Source organism: Macaca mulatta, chromosome 15, assembly GCF_049350105.2.
Source record: "Macaca mulatta isolate MMU2019108-1 chromosome 15, T2T-MMU8v2.0, whole genome shotgun sequence".
Taxonomy (NCBI): Eukaryota; Metazoa; Chordata; class Mammalia; order Primates; family Cercopithecidae; genus Macaca; species Macaca mulatta.
Genome location: NC_133420.1, coordinates 14,460,815 through 14,476,927, shown reverse-complemented (window position 1 = coordinate 14,476,927; position 16,113 = coordinate 14,460,815). Strand labels below are relative to the sequence as shown.

Below are 16,113 nucleotides of genomic sequence, written 5' to 3'. Positions count from 1 at the left end.
CCAGCGCCTGGGCTGGAAGAGCAGGCAAAGCAGTCTAACAGTGCTCTGTTTGTGGCGTTCTCATCTTATGCAAAACCTCCAGAAATAAATTAGTCATCCTGCAAGCGGGAGGAGGCGGGGGCCAGAGGAGGAAGAAGGTGGGGAGCCAGGGGATGGGACACCCTGCCAAATGGGAAGAAATGCCCCAGCCGGCTCAGCCAAGCTTTCCCGCCCCCACTCCCCGCCCCCCACCATCAGTGGGACACCCCAGAGGCCCCCACTGGCCTCCCCATCACTTTGTCTGCCACCAGAGGGCGGCACACGCGGGCTCTGGCACCTGGCCTTCAATCTGTATGGCAGCTTCAGCAGGCCAAGCGTCTCCTGGCCTCCAAACTCACTGCCACACCTCCACCGTGCCTCTACCCGCTCAAAGGTCATATCTGGGGGAAATGCAAATTTGATGTTTCTTCTGAAATGTGACCTCTGCAAGGACAAGGGGGGCCTCTATGAATGTGGCCGGCTTGGGAAGTAGGGGCTTTGCACAAGCCTGGCTGTCACAAGCCTCAGGGTGCTGAACTTGGGGAGGGAGGGATGGGAGGAGGGAGAGAGGAGGGAGGCAGGGAAAAACGGAAAAAAAAGGAGGGAGGAAAAGAGGGAAGAGAGAGAGAGGAGAGGAGGAGAGGGAGGGAGGGAAGGAAGGAAGGAGGGAGGAAGAAGGAAAATAAGGAAGGGAAGGAAGAAGGGAGGGAGGGAGGGAGGAAGAAAGAAAGGAGGAAGAGAAGGAAAGAAAAAAGAGGGAAGGAATAAAAAAGGCAAGAGAAAAGAAAGAAGAAAAAACCAAAGAGCCACGACTTCTCTATGCAAAATCGAGTTTTATAAGTTAGTATTTTTTAACTTTAATTTTTAAAATTTAATAATTTAGCCATCACTTTCTTTTTGTGCAGATGTTATTCAAAATTTCCAGCAAAATTCTGAATTTCTCTGCAGAGAGAAAGCGCTCCGCTCCAAGTGTCGAGGGTTAGAAATGAGGATTCGAAGTCTTGCGTCCTGGAAAGTTTTGATAAGCAAATACGGCTGAGCTCCCGCGCTCTCTTCATTGGCTGCTTCTTCACCGCCAGATTTTGACACAAATAATCAGATTGAAAATCAGGGAGGGGAACAGAAGAGGAAAAACACACAGAGAGACAGAGAAAAAAGGAGAAGTATCTATTTGTGCAAAGAGTCACACAGTTGACAGAGCGGAGGCCAGTCCCGAGCGAGGCTTTGCAGTTCCCACCTCGGGAAGCTCCGGCAGAACCCAGGCGAGGGACAGCTCCGGGCAGGTGAGTGCTGGAGGATGCGTTTCTGCGCTTTTCTTTTGAAATGTGCCTGCGCGCCACAGGTGGCTTCACAGCAGGTTCCCTGGCTCCTCCTGCAGTCCTAGGAAGGGTGAGGTGGGCTGGAAAAGCTCTGGAAGGCAAGGAGCCAAGGGAGAAAGAGGGTGAGGACGTAACCTTGTCTGAGACACTCTGCTGAGAATTACACCTTTGCCGGCTGTGCAGAAACACTTTTCAAAACTTGATTTTAGGCTGACAGACGTCACCTTCGGGCACAAAGTCATACCCACAACCCAGCTGTCCCGGGGACCTGGGCAGTGCTCAGGGAGACACACTTCCAAGTGCCCGCGTTGTGTTCCCCCTGGGAGACAGTCCCAGACTCTGGGGACTTAACTAAAGTTCCTGGGACACGTTTTTTTTTTTTTGGTTGTTGTTGTTGTTTTGTTTTGTTTTTTGGGTTTTTTTTTTTTTTTTTCTGAGACGGAGTCTCACTCTGTCGCCCAGGCTGGAGTGCAGTGACGCGATCCCACTGAAACCTCTGCTTCACGCATTCAAGCAATTCTCATGCCTCAGCCTCCCAAGTAGCTGGGATTACAGGCAAGTGTTACGACACCTGGCTAATTTTTGTATTTTTAGTAGAGACGGGTTTCACCATGTTGGCCAGGCTGGTTTCGAACTCTTGACCTCAAATGATCCACCCACCTCGGCCTCCCAAAGTGTTGGGATTACAGGCATTAGCCACTGCGCCCAGCCAATTCCCAGGACACTTTGAGAGTCAGGCATTCTCGCCCTCAGAGCCTACTAAGGGGAGATGACAAGGCTACCCTCTCCCACACACTGCCCAGGCTCCAGAAACAATGGAAACAGCCATGGGGAGGTACTGTTTCAGCTCTCCTTTCCCTGTAGACTGTTGTTAGCCCTTTCCACCTACTTTTGTAGGAAAAAAAAAAAACAAAAAAAAAACAAGTTTAAATGTTAAGGCATCTGGGGAGACATGTTCACTCTAAAATAGGACTTGTAAAGAGGAGGTCTGCAGAACTGACGTGGGTATGTGCCTGTGCACATTTTTCTGGGGAGAAAGTCCACAGCTTTCGTGAGTTCTTAGGGAGCAAATTCAGTTACAATCTGTGGGCATGAGTCTGGTAGATATTAGAAGCTAACTGAGCTGCACCTGACCGCCTGGACGCGCCTGCATGTTTCTTAGTAGGCAACAGGTAAAATATTTCTTCCAAGTCTAGCAAAGTGTCAAGTTTCTTGTCCTTAGAAGTGTTGCAGAAGGAATTCTTTGGACAAGAAAATGCATAATTCTCCTTGCTCTTTCTGTCAGATTTTGGTTTTCCTGAAGAGTGTTCTTGGGGAACATTGGAGAGCTATACCTGGTTTAGGTTTGATTACTGGAATCACTCAAAACCAGTGCAGACTATTGCCCCAAAGCTTTAAGGAGGGCAGGGTAGGGTGGGTGGGAATCTTAGTGGACAGTACAAGGATTTTCAAAGGCTCTGGGACCAGATGACTCCAGAATACCCAGGGAAAACAGCCTGATGAAACGGGATTCTTCACTGTCTGTGCCCTAATATCCAGACCCTTTGTTGAAACAACAGCAAATGCCACCCCCCCCGTTAGTCTAGAGGGAGGCTTTTCATGTGTTCCTTGCCAGGAATTCAAGCCAATGGGAGCTGCTTTAGTCTATAATATAGAGATATGCAGAAAGAGTTTCATTCACTCACTTTTCTTTTTATTTTGATAAAATACACATGACAAAATTTACAATTTTAGCCATTTACAAGTGTACCATTCAGCGGTGTTAAGTATATTCACATTGCTGTGCGACCGTCACCACCATCCATCCACAGAACTGTTTCATCTCGTAAAGCTGAAACTTCATACCTATTACACAGTAACTTCCATTCCCTTCCCCTCCCCCTGGCAACCTCTATCTTTTTCTGTCTCTACGAAATTGCCTATTTTAGGGACTCATATAAGGAATCACACAGCATTCGTCCTTTTGTGACTGGCTGATTTCACTTAGCATAAATCCTTCAGGTTCATCCATGTTGTAGCATGTCCAGCATTTCCTTCCTTTTTAAGGCCGAATAATGTTCAATCATATCGCTAGACCACATTTTGTTTGTTTGTTTGTTTGTTTGTTTGTTTGAGACGGGGTCTGTTGCAAGGCTGGAGTGTAATGGTGCGATCTTGGCTCACCGTAACCTCTGCCTCCCTGGTTCAAGCGATTCTCCTACCTCAGCCTCCTGAGTAGCTGGGATTACAGGCACCCACCACCACACCTGGCTGATTTTTGTATTTTTAGCAGAGGCAGGGTTTCGTCACGTTGGCCAGGCTGGTCTTGAACTCCTGACCTCAGGTGATCTGCCCACCTTGGCCTCCTAAAGTGCTGGGATTACAGGTGTGAGCCACTCAGAGCGGCCATAGACCACATGTTGTTCGGGCATTCATCTGCCATGAACACCTGGCTTGTTTCTACCTTTTGCCTATTGTGAATAGTACTGCTATAAACATGAGTATGCAAATATCTATTTGAGTCTCTCCTTCCAATGATTTTGGGTCTATACCCAGAAGTAGATTCACTCCCTTTTGACATTGCATTCTCTGAGCTTTGGGGGAGACATGTGAGAACTCCTTGTAAATTTCAAATAAAAATAATGATTTAGACCAGCCTGGGCAACATGGCAAAACCCCGTCTCTACAAAAAGTACAAAAATTAGCCAGGTGTGGTGGCGCACGCCTGTAGTCCCAGCTACTCGAGAAGCTGAGATGGGAGGATCGCTTGGGCCTGGGAGGTGGAGGTTACAATGGTCCAAGATCAAACCACTGCACTGCAGCCCAGGTGACAGAGTGAGACCCTGTCTCAAAATAATAATAATGATGATGATGATGATAATGATTACTTTCTGCTGGGGCCCCTGAGCCTGACCTGGGTGCATTTTCCCCTGACTCCTTCATGGACAAGTCTTGTTGTTTCCCCTTGAATCTTTTTTTTTTTTTTTTTTTTTGAGACAGAGTCTCACTCTGTCACCAAGGCTGGAGTGCAGTGGCACCATCTCGGCTCACCGCAATCTTCGCCTTCTGGGTTCCAGTGATTCTCCTGCCTCAGCCTCCCAAGTAGCTGGAATTACAGGTGTCCACCACCACACCCAGCTAAGTTTAGTATCTTTAGTAAAGACAGGGTTGCCTGTCTTTACCATGTTGGCCAGACTGGTCTTGAACTCCTGACTTCAGGTGATCCGCCTGCCTTGGCCTCCCAAAGTGCTGGGATTACAGGCAAGAGCCACCAAGCCCGGCCTCCCTTGAGTCTGTAAACATAAAGGAAGTCAAAAGGGTCCTCTGTAGTTGACCCTGAGAACCAGCTGAGTCTTACCCAACCCTCCCAAAAAGGGAACCCGAGTGACAAGTCTTTTAGTCAAGGTGGTTCAATCTCTCACTGAAGGTCAACGAATTCTACATGGGATTTTAGAGCAAAAGGGAAGTTTAGAAATCTCTCAGCCCAACCGTCCCTTTTGAGAGATAGGAAAACCAAGCCCCAGGTTGGTGGCTGATGTGGTCACAAACTCCAGGACCCCAAATCAGACTCGATTCCTTGGGCAACACAAGGGGCCTCATTACAGGGACCTCACAGGCCTGTTGATCCAAGTCCTACTGGAAGTTAGGGCGCCGGCTCCTGCCAGGGTGGAGGGTCGCCTGTCTTCAAGGAGCACTGACTGAGATTCTGACTCAGGGTCGGGGGGCTCTACCAGGATCGGGGGGTTATGAAGTGATGTTAACAGTGGGCCTCTTTCCGGAGGTCCGATACTATCAGGGCCTCTGTTTTATGAAGAAATCCTAAGCTTCTTTCATAATCTCTGCTCTTAGCTCTTTCTCAGAACGGAGTTCGTGTGAATCAAAACCAAGTGGTTGTTAATTAACTACAGTATAGGTGATTCGTTCCTGTTTTTTCTTTAAAAAAAAAAAAAAAAAAAAAACAACCTTTCCTACTTTCCTAACAGGGACCAAAAGGAAGTTCACCAGGTGCGTTTGGCCCCTTTGTAAGCCGGAGGGCTTGGCCGTGGCGTTGGCTGTGTCCCTGTCACTTGCCAAGCTCAGGGGAGAGCACACTGGGGGGAGCCAAGAGAAGGGGTGTGGGGCTCAGGGGAGATCACTAGAGTAGGCGTGAGAATCACCTTCCTGAAGCTGGAGAACTCCAGAGGCCAGCCCCACCCTGCACTGTGCCTAAGTGAAAAGTGCTTGGCCAGGGCTCGTGAGCGCTAGAAAGTGTCCACGTTGTGGGGTCCGGCATTGGAGTCAGTTGACCTGAGGTCTCCTTGGGCCCTGAGCCCAAAGGAAGATCAATGCTTCCTGAAGGGAGGTCTGTCCCTGGCCTGGCCCCACTGAAATTCTTCAGAGCCACGTGGGTCTTTTAGGAGCCTCGAAAAGACTTGGGGGTCAGAGGGTTTGATTTTTCTCCCCCCACCCCTTTTTTTTTTTTTTTTTTTTTTTTTTTTTTTTGAGACAGCGTCTGGCTCTGTCGCCCAGGCTGAAGCGCAGTGGTGATGCGATCTCAGCTCACTGCAACCTCCGCCTCCCGGGTTCAAGCAATTCTCCTGCCTCAGCCTCCTGAGTAGCTGAGACATAGCACGCGCCACCATGCCCAGCTAATTTTTGTATTTTTAGTAGAGACGAGGGTTCACTGTGTTGGCCAGGCTGGTCTTGAACTCCTGATCTCGTGATCTGCCCACCTCGGCCTCCCAAAGTGCTGGGATTACAGGCATGAGCCACCGCGCCTGGCCTGATTTTTCTCCCCTCTTGCCCCAGCACCCCGCATTTCCCTCTGTACTGCAGGTGGTGTTCACCAGGTGCTGTGAGGACCTCTCACAGTGCTGGGTGGCACAGTGGCTTGAGAGTAAAATCCTAACAGGCCAGGAGCCCTGGATCGGTGTCACTTTCCTCTCTACACCTCAGTTTTCCTACCTGCAACCTGGGAAGACACTGCTTGACACAGGCACGTGAGGGAGTTTCAAACTGCTGTTTTCATCCCTAGCACATCGGCTCCACACCCTCTGCAGAGAGAAAGCCATGCCGGGCACTGCCCAGCACTTGGCACCCAGTCTGCACCGAGTAACTGCCCACCTCCTGGGCTGAAAGTCAAGAGCATGGAGGCCTGGGGCCAGACAGACCCCAGTCCTGCCCTGCTCACTCTGCCGCAGGGTCCTGAGCCCTCCAGGCCTCAGCTCCTCCTTTATGAAATGGGACAGCAGCAGGACTCAGCATCTGGATTAAGCATCAGGATTAAAGGTGTAATAAAAAAGGCCGGCTAAGCAGCCCCCTGCCACAAGGGTTGACGGGCGCCTCCTTCTATCACAGACGCCTCGGCGAGTACCTTTGGTTCTAGCTGATTTCCTCATAAATATTATGTGGGAAAAAAGATCATCTTTTGATATTTTGATAGGCCCTCACAGGCCCCCTCAAAACAAAGTGCGAGGGGAACCCCGCACCCTCAGCCCTCCTCCTGCTCACTGGGTCCCCTCCTCTCCCGCTAGGGTCTGGCGTCCCCAGGGGCTTTCTTGAAGCATAGAAGAGTTAGAAGCGGGAAGGAAGGGGGGTGTGGGGAGCCCTGGTGAGGGAGGGGGAGGAGGCAGGAGGAGGAAGACGTGTCCCTGGGAGATAAGGCCGTGGGCTGCCCCCGGCCCGAGCCTGTGTTCAGAGAGCCGAGCATCTGACCGCGGGAAGGGACCCCAGAGGTCTTCAAGGTCCTTTCTCCTAATTTTAGAGCTCAGAGAGTACAGGGCCTTGAGTGTGGCCCTGACTTTGGGGAGCTGCTGCAGCCCTTGGCGCAGGGCTCACCCCGTCCTTTGAATGCACCTGCAGTGGGCTGGGTGCTGGGATGCGCGGATGGGCACATGCTGAGCGCTTCCCATGCTCGCTCCTGATGGATAAAGGTCCTTTCTCACTCCCCACAATCCCACGGGGTTGGATTGGGATCCCCATTTAGCAGATATGGCCACTGAGGCTCGGGGATGAGTCTTACAGCAGGCAAGGGCTGGGCCTGAGCTTGGCCCTCTGTGCAGAGCCCCCAGTCCAAACTCCTGATGTCCCCAGGCTCTGGGCCAGGGGGAAGGAGGTCTGGGTACAGTCAGGTCCCTCTTCTGCCTGGCTCTGGGTCATCCCTTTGGGGAAGGGGTGAGTCCCTGGCCCTTTTCCAAGCTGCATTCTCTAATCTCCCACCTCCCACCCTGCTCCTGGGCCAAGGCCTTATCACCCTGGCCCTCACTGCTGTTCTGAAGCAGCTGTGATCCCTTTCCCGCCTTCTCTGGACCCTATCACCGCTGCAGTCTTGCATGGCGGCTGGCCCAAGGGGATGGGGGGTGGGACTCTTCCGAGGCCTCTGGCGTGGGCCTGGTGTTGGTCTGGGTGCAGCATGGGGGCAGAAAAGATAGAGGACCACAAGATGATGCTTTCCAGGAGCCCCCAGGGGAGCCTCACAGGCTGAGTACAGGGATGTGAAGCATTCTGGGGGCCAGGCGGGGCTCTCAGCTCCAGAGGGCTCTGCAGGGGAAGCCAGGGTCCAGCCCTGTCACTCCCCGACCCTACCTGGGATGGTCCCCTGACTGATGTGGTCCTTGGTTTCTTCCCCCACTCCCTGACCGGTGGGGTCAGTAGTGATGCTGGGCTGCCCATGGAAGCTGGGGGATATTTGCCTCTTCTCCTGTGTCCGTGAAACTTCAGGCGTCCAGGTGCAGTGGAGTGGGGGCTCCTCTCAGGTCTTGAGTCCCCCCACCCCATTCCTCAGATAGAGAAGGCCCCTGTCTCTCTAGGAAACAGAGTCTGGGCCAGGGCTGTGGACAAGGCACAGCCCTGCTCTGTAGCCGTGGCTTGTAGCTTGCAGGAGCACGTGGATTGGCAATGTCTCCTCGTTTGCTTCAGCTTCTCTGCCAGAGCCCCCTGTGATAGACACTGAGCACCTGTGATGCCCTTGTCAGCACTGCAAGCCTCGACATCCCCCCTTACAGCAAAGGGAATAGGCCCAGAGAGGTTAAGTGTCTGTCCCAGATTGCACAGCAAGTGAGCTGAGATTCTAACCCGTGAACTGCTGATTCCAAAACCTAAGCTCAGACCATCTGTTTCTATGGCCTCTGAAGGTGAATCTCACTGGAACCTAAATGTAACTTTCTAGAATTGGGGTCCACCATGTGTCACAGAGGGAGACCTTAGCCCCTGCCTTTCCCTTTCTGCTCCATTGCAGCCCAGATCGTGCCAATGGGAGCAGGCTTGTCTGAGCATTTTCTAGGGGGCGATGTATTTGTTTTCTGGTGAAGGAGCAGTGAGGGAAGTTAGGATTTGTAGCTGCCGTAACAAAATAGCACAAACAGGTGGCTTAAAAACAACAGAAATTTATTCTTTCATGGTTCTGGGGTCTAGAAATCCAAAATCAAGGTGTCCACAAAGTGGATTCTTTCTGGAGACTCCAGGGAAGAGTATTTTGTGCCCCTCTCCGAGTTCTGGCAGCTGCCAGTACTGCCTGGCATTCTCTGGCTGATAGAAGCATCACTCTCTGCTCTGTTGTCACACGACATTCTCCCTGGGTGACCAGACCCTGTGTCTCTGGGTCCAAATTTCCGTCTTCTTATAAGGACACTAGTCATCTTGGATTGAGGGTCCATCCGAACCCGGAATGACCTCGTCATAACTTGATGACATCTGCAAAAACACACTGTTACTAATAAGGTCATATTCACAGGTTCTGGGTGGACATGAACTTTGGGGCTCACTCTTCAAGCCAGTAGAGCTGCTGTTTGAGCTCAGGAGGAGGTTCTGAGATATGGGGAGTATTGTTCTCTTGTCCTTCCCAACCGCTCCCATCCCTCCCTCTTGCAGGTGTGGGGTGCACACTGAAAATGCCACGCTCCTTCCTGGTGAAGAGCAAGAAGGCTCACACCTACCACCAGCCCCGTGTGCAGGAGGATGAACCGCTCTGGCCTCCTGCCCTTACCCCGGGTGAGTCAGAGCCAAGGCTGGCACCCTGCTGAACCCACCGGGGTCTTTCTGCTCTGTGTGATGGGGGTGCAGCAGCGTCCCTCCTGCAGCAGCCTCTTCTTCCAAGTCTGGAAGCAGGAGTGCAGTAAATATGGGTTGCAGATAAAAGGAGTAGATGCATGAATGATGCCCTCATCCCTTCTGCCCTGTTGGGGAGATGAGAGTGTCAAGTTGGAGCCCGTACTCAGTTACTGACATGTGGGGCCTCACTGGAGGCTCAATCTAGGGCTGGAGTTGGGTTGCTCAGAAAAACGGACTGGTCCTGGCCGGGCGCGGTGGCTCAAGCCTGTAATCCCAGCACTTTGGGAGGCCGAGACGGGCGGATCACGAGGTCAGGAGATCGAAACCATCCTGGCTAACACGGTGAAACCCCGTCTCTATTAAGAAATACAAAAAAAACTAGCCGGGCGAGGTGGCGGGCGCCTGTAGTCCCAGCTACTCGGGAGGCTGAGGCCAGAGAATGGCGTGAACCCGGGAGGCGGAGCTTGCAGTGAGCTGAGATCCGGCCACTGCACTCCAGCCTGGGCGACAGAGCGAGACTCCGTCTCAAAAAAAAAAAAAAAAAAAAAAAAAAAAGAAAAACGGACTGGTCCAAAGTCTTTCCCAGGGTCTCCTCCTGGCCTCTTCTCACCCCCCTGCCCTGGGCAGAGCCCAGGAGTATGAGCCACCAGAAACAGCCGCAAGTGGATGTCTATCTGGGCCTCCTTCTCCTAGGGAGGGTGTGCCCTCCTTGCTCCCTCTGGGCTTCCCAGAAGCTGTGGCTACTGATGCTGATGGTCCTATCTCCCTACAGTGCCCAGAGACCAGGCCCCGAGCAACAGCCCTGTCCTTAGCACCCTATTCCCAAACCAGTGCCTGGACTGGACCAACTTCAAGCGAGAGCCGGAGCTGGAGCAGGACCAGAACTTGGCCAGGATGGCCCCGGCACCAGGTACCCATCTGTGACCCCCTGTCATTCCCCAGGGAGTGCCAAGGGGAGGAAGGATGAAGGGACTCTTACAACACGGCCCCTTGGGGCCCTGGAGTCAGGAAGGACCCACAAAGTCACTGGATGCAGCCCGGGCTCTGTGGCTTCCACTCGGGCCTCCCAGACAGGGAGCTAATTCCCAGATGCGGGCTAGGTGGGAGAAGAGGTAAGAAGCAGCAGCTGGGCCGGTCCATGCAAGGGGTGAGGCGGGCACTTTGGAGTGAGGGCAGGGCTGTTTCTGGACTGGAAAAGCTGAGGAGCCACAGGGACACAGGCATCCCCAGCAGTAAGTATTGGGTTGACACCCTGAAACCCTCCGCATGAGGTGATGAAGGTGGTGGTGGGTGGTGGAGGGTGGTGGGAAGTGGGTGCCCTGTGTTTATTTTATTTCATTTTATTTTTTGAGACAGGGTCTGACTCTGTTGCCCAGGCTGGAGTGCAGTAGCACGATCTCAGCTCACTGCAACCTCCGCCTCTCCGGTTCAAGTGATTCTCCTGCCTCATCCTCCCTAGTAGCTGGGATGATAGGTGTGAGCCACCACCCCTGGCTAATTTTTGTATTTTTTGGTAGAGACAGGGTTTCACCATGTTGGTCCGGCCGGTCTCAAACTCCTGACCTCAAGTGATCCTCCTGCCTTGGCCTCCCAAAGTGCTGGAATTACAGGCGTGAGCCACCATGCCCAGCCCCCTGTGTTTAAATGAGTAACCAGGCATGTGTCCCTATCTCCACAGAGGGCCCCATTGTGCTGTCCCGACCCCAGGATGGGGACTCTCCACTGTCCGACTCACCCCCATTCTACAAGCCCAGCTTCTCCTGGGACATCCTGGCCTCAACGTATGGCCACAGCTACCGGCAGGCCCCCTCCACCATGCAGTCAGCCTTCCTGGAGCACTCCGTCAGCCTGTACGGCAGTCCTCTGGTGCCCAGCACCGAGCCCGCCTTGGACTTCAGCCTCCGCTACTCCCCGGGCATGGACGCGTACCACTGTGTGAAGTGCAACAAGGTGGGCAGTGGGGGGTGTGGGTGGGCACCTGGGCGCTGCTCTCTGCACTCCCTCTCAGCGCACTGGCAGCTCTGGGTGTTCCCTGTGCTGTGAACCTTGGGACTCTGGTGGGATTAATGATCAGAACGTTCGCCCTCATCACCATTCATTGAGCTCTGACCATGTGCCTGGCCCTGTGCTAGGCAGTTGACAGGCATGAGTGCCAGGAGGCAGATGAAGGGTTAAGGTTCAGAGAGGTTAAGTCACTTTTTCAGGATCAGACAGCAAGTAGCTATCAGAACCAGCATTCAAACCCAGCTCTGGCCAACTCCCAGCTCTTAACCACCGGGCTATTCAGCCTCTAGAGGAGGCAAGGAGGGGGCTCCAGATCCTCTGTCTCACACCCAACTTTGTAGATGGGAGACTGAGCCACAGAGAGGAAAAGGGACCTCCCTGGGACACACAGCAAACAAGTAGCAGAACTGGCGATCCAGTGTCCCTTCCTCTGTACACCCTGACTTGGCCGGAGCTGGGCATGGAAGAGACCATGGGACCCCAGGCCTGTTCCCCTCTCTGCAGCCCCCAGTGGCCTCACACGCTGCCCCTGCTTCCAGGTCTTCTCCACCCCTCACGGACTCGAAGTGCATGTGCGACGCTCCCATAGTGGGACCCGGCCCTTCGCCTGTGACGTCTGCGGTAAAACATTCGGCCACTCCGTGAGCCTGGAGCAGCACACACATGTCCACTCCCAGGTGGGCACCTGGCCCTGCGCGGGACTCCCAGCCCCATTCCTTTTCTGTGCTTCCCCAGGGAGCCTGGGGGCTGCGACTGGGTCCCTCCCCCTGCTCCTGGGGGCGACACAGATTGGGAGGGGTCCCCTAGTACCCACCTCCCTGAGTCTGGGTCTCCAACACCTGCCGTGAACAGACTTCCTACCCTTAACTAAACCGCTGTGCAGACCACAACCATCCCTGCCTCAAGGAACTCACTCTGGGTTAGTGGTCATGAAATGTGACCCTCTAAAAAATTTCTGAGATCAGTCAGTCCATCAGTCAATCAACAAACATTTATTGAGTTTTATTTTAAGCGGTGTACCGTGAAGATTACAAGGAAAAATCCCACAGGAGGCCAACGAGGCTCCAAGCTCCAGTTTCACCTCAGAGGCAGAGATGAGGGGTTCCCGGGTCCTGCTCCTCCAGGCCCTATCCTCCAGGCCACCCCAATGGAGTGTCCTATTCCGCAGGGGATCCCGGCCGGGTCCAGTCCTGCGCCTGCGCCTGATCCCCCGGGGCCTCGTTTCCTCCGGCAGGAGCGCAGCTTCGAGTGCCGCATGTGCGGCAAGGCCTTCAAGCGCTCGTCCACGCTGTCCACCCACCTGCTCATCCACTCAGACACGCGGCCCTACCCCTGCCAGTTCTGCGGCAAGCGTTTCCACCAGAAGTCGGACATGAAGAAACACACCTACATCCACACAGGTGAGTGAGTCTCACCTGCCTGCGCCCCCTGGGCAGAGCACCCCCACCTTTCCCTGAGAGATGCATCAGAGGCCCCCAGCGTGAGGCTGGGGGTGGGGTCTAGTTACAAAGTCGAAGGCCACTGATGATGGAGGGCTGGGCGCCTGTGCTGCTTAAGTGCACTTAATGCGTGGAAAAATTACAGGAAGGAAACAACAAAATCTCAACACTGGTGATCTCATGGCAGAAGTGAGACTAGCAATCGAATTATTCATTCATTTGCTTGCTCATTCACTCACTCACTTGCTCATTCATTTGTTCACTCATTTGCTTATTTATTCACACATTGGCTCACTCGTTTGCTCATTCATTTGTCCACTCATTCATTCATTTCTCATTCATTTGTTCACTCATTCTCTCACTCATTTGCTCATTCATTTGTTCACTCATTCTCTCACTCATTTGCTCATTTATTTGTTCACTCATTCATTCGTTTGCTCATTCATTTGTTCACTCATTCACTCATTTGCTCATTCATTTGTTCACTCATTCTCTCACTCATTTGCTTATTCATTTGTTCACTCATTCTCTCACTCATTTGCTTATTCATTTGTTCACTCATTCATTCATTTGCTTATTCATTTGTTCACTCATTCTCTCACTTATTTGCTCATTCCTTTGTTCACTCATTCATTCATTTGCTTATTCATTTGTTCACTCATTCTCTCACTTATTTGCTCATTCCTTTGTTCACTCACTCATTCATTTGCTTATTCATTTGTTCACTCATTCATTCATTCATTTGCTCATTCATTCCCTCCTTGCTATTAGCTGAGTGCCTCTTTTGTGCCAGGTGTACCAGACTTGGAAATGTGTTGATAAACAAGATGACTCGGCTGCTGCCCCTAACCACCCTATAATCCAGTAGGGGTGGGAGGAGGGTCCAAGTTGTGTCTTTGCTTCTCTCTCCTTTCTAATTCTTTTCTAAAGTGAATATGAGTTGGCCACGAGAGAAAACATAGGGAGTTATTGGAAAATGAACCCCGGGGCGGGGCAGTGGAGCGGCAGGCCTGGTGAAGAGGCCCTGACCCCACCCTTGCTGTGCTGCCCTCCCCTCCCTGCAGGTGAGAAGCCGCACAAGTGCCAGGTGTGCGGAAAGGCCTTCAGCCAGAGCTCCAACCTCATCACCCACAGCCGCAAGCACACAGGCTTCAAGCCCTTCAGCTGTGAGCTGTGCACCAAAGGCTTCCAGCGCAAGGTGGATCTGCGGCGGCACCGCGAGAGCCAGCACAGTCTCAAGTGAGGCTGCGCGGGCTCCCAGCTCCTGGCCAGCCTGCCCTGCGGTCCTGTCACCTGGAGGCCAGCCTCTCATGCCCAAATCTCCAGTCTCCTGGAGGTGGGACTGGACAGGAGTCTTCCAGCTTGTTTTGAGACTCACAAAAGTGTTGTGCGACCTTGGGCAAGTCACTTTCCCTCTCTGGATCAACATTTCTCCTGCTGCCAAGTGTGGGAGCCTGGCTGGGTCTTTCTGAGCAGAAGTTGTTTCCAGGTGTGCTCAGGCGCCTTCCTCTAGCAGAGCACAGAAAGCTAGAATACCCTCAGGGATACAGGGATGCGGAGAGTAGATGACCAGAGCTAGGACTCACAGACAGACCCTCTGCCTGCCTGCTGTCCACTGAGCTGGGACCTGGTCACCTTGGATTTTAGCGGGCCTCTTTCTGGCTGCAACAGGCAGAGTAGGAGCTGCCTCTCACCCCAGTCAGAGGCCTGGCACCCCCTCTGCTTCGGCCAGATGTGCTGGCTGACCCCGACTTCCGACCAGCACTCAGCTGGCCACTGAGGATTCCAGCTCTACAACCAGGCCATGAGGCTGGAGAAACTGGCAGTTATTGCTGTCAAAAGCCTGTTCTCTCAATTGCTGTCAATAAAATTAAAGATACAGATTTGCCGCCATGTGACCAGCATTCATTGCCTATGAGGTCCAGGGTACTGCACGAGGCTTTGGGGGATGATGGGGGGAGGCTTGAGGAGCAGAGAAAGCTATGGAGGCACTCACAGGCAAGTTGTGGAGACCGGTATTCAGCCCCCACGTGCACAGACCCGCTGAAGAGCCGGTAGCAGGCAGAAGGGGCCCATGCGACAAGACCACAGGGGTGGGCAAGGCTAGTGCAGCTGGGGCGGTATCCGTTTCCTGTGGCTGCTGTGACAAATGACCACAAACTTAGTGGCTTAAAACAACACACACTTATTCTCTTACAATTCTAGAGCCAGAAACTCAAAATGAGTCTCATGGGGCTAAATCAAGGTGTTAGCAGGACTGCGTTCCTACAGGAGGCTCCCAGGAGAGTCTGTTTGCCTGTCCTTTTCACCTTCCCAAGGCCGTCTGTATTCCTCTGATCTTGGCCCCTTCCTCTGCCTTCAAAGCGCATCACTCGGACCTCTGCTTCTGCCTCCACCTCTGTCTTCTGCCTTCGACCTTCTTGCCTCTCTCTTATAAGGACGCTTCTGATTACACTGAGCTCAGGTATAAATCGTCCCATCTCAAGATCCTGAACATAATCACTGTGGTCGGCTGAATAATGACCGCAAAGATGATATCTACATCCTAAGCCTGGAACTTGTGAGTGGGATGTTATAGGGCAAAAGGTCCCAACCCTGGAACCTGTGAGTGTAACGTTACAGGGCAAAAGCGACTTTGCAGGTATGATGAAGTTAAGCCTGGTGCTGCACCTGTCTAGCTGTGGGACTTCAGGTGAGTTCCTGAACCTCTCTGAGGCTCAGCTTCCTCCTCTGTAAAATGGTAAACACAGCAGTCCCTTCCACCGATTCGCTGAGACCATTCTTACGAAGTGGCATGAAGGGCCAGCCCAGCATGTAGTAAGTGCTGCTGAGTTGTGAACATCCCTTTTTGAAGTCCTGTCCATCCTACAAGGCCCCCTTAGCCGTCTCCTCCATGAAGCTTCCCTTGGTCATCCAGCCACAAGGTCTTCTCTCTCCTCTGATACTGAGAAACTCAGTCTCCTTGTTTACGGCTTAGGAGCCATTGAATGTGGAATGTAATTATGTGTGGATAACTTCAGAAGGTCTTCTGTCTGAGCTCCAGCCGCACCCACCCCCGCCATCCCGCACCAATCCTGTGCCTGACCCACAGCCATGGACACCTCTGATTGAGCTTGCAGGTACTGAGCTAAGCCAAGGGTTTCCACACATTTTCTCTAACCCACACAACCCTCTACAATGGAATGCCGTTCTCCCATTTTACAGATGGGGCAACTGAGGCTCAGAGAGGTCAGCCATTAATAAAAAACATAGATATGGGCCGGGCGCTCACGCCTGTAATCCCAGCACTTTGGGAGACCAAGGCGGGCAGATCACTTGAAGTCAGG

At 52.8% G+C, this 16,113-nt stretch overlaps 1 protein-coding gene across 6 annotated transcripts; it reads left to right on the top strand.

The window, feature by feature from the left end:
• Nucleotides 1-278: 278 nt before the first annotated feature.
• Nucleotides 279-14,670, top strand: GFI1B (growth factor independent 1B transcriptional repressor). 6 transcript variants are annotated; one of them, XM_015116493.3, is made up of 8 exons: nt 279-412; nt 967-1,301; nt 9,165-9,284; nt 10,117-10,254; nt 11,023-11,294; nt 11,888-12,025; nt 12,583-12,748; nt 13,852-14,670. In XM_015116493.3, the coding sequence occupies exons 3-8, from the start codon at nt 9,185-9,187 to the stop codon at nt 14,028-14,030; spliced, it is 993 nt and encodes a 330-aa protein (XP_014971979.1). In that variant the 5' UTR covers nt 279-412; nt 967-1,301; nt 9,165-9,184; the 3' UTR covers nt 14,031-14,670. The 6 variants fall into 6 exon arrangements, with proteins under 6 accessions (XP_014971979.1, XP_077823513.1, XP_077823515.1 ...); XM_077967387.1 differs by having other exon boundaries at nt 12,517-12,748; XM_077967389.1 differs by having other exon boundaries at nt 299-412; nt 924-1,301.
• Nucleotides 14,671-16,113: the final 1,443 nt, after the last annotated feature.

What these genes read in the sequence shown, in the direction of transcription:
- GFI1B (XM_077967387.1), top strand. Translation starts at nt 9,185, where the DNA reads ATGCCACGCTCCTTCCTGGTGAAGAGCAAGAAGGCTCACACCTACCAC. An exon ending in ACTGTGTGAAGTGCAACAAG is followed by an intron (nt 11,295 to 11,887) that starts GTGGGCAGTGGG and finishes CCCTGCTTCCAG; the next exon opens with GTCTTCTCCACCCCTCACGG. An exon ending in ACACACCTACATCCACACAG is followed by an intron (nt 12,749 to 13,851) that starts GTGAGTGAGTCT and finishes CCCTCCCTGCAG; the next exon opens with GTGAGAAGCCGCACAAGTGC.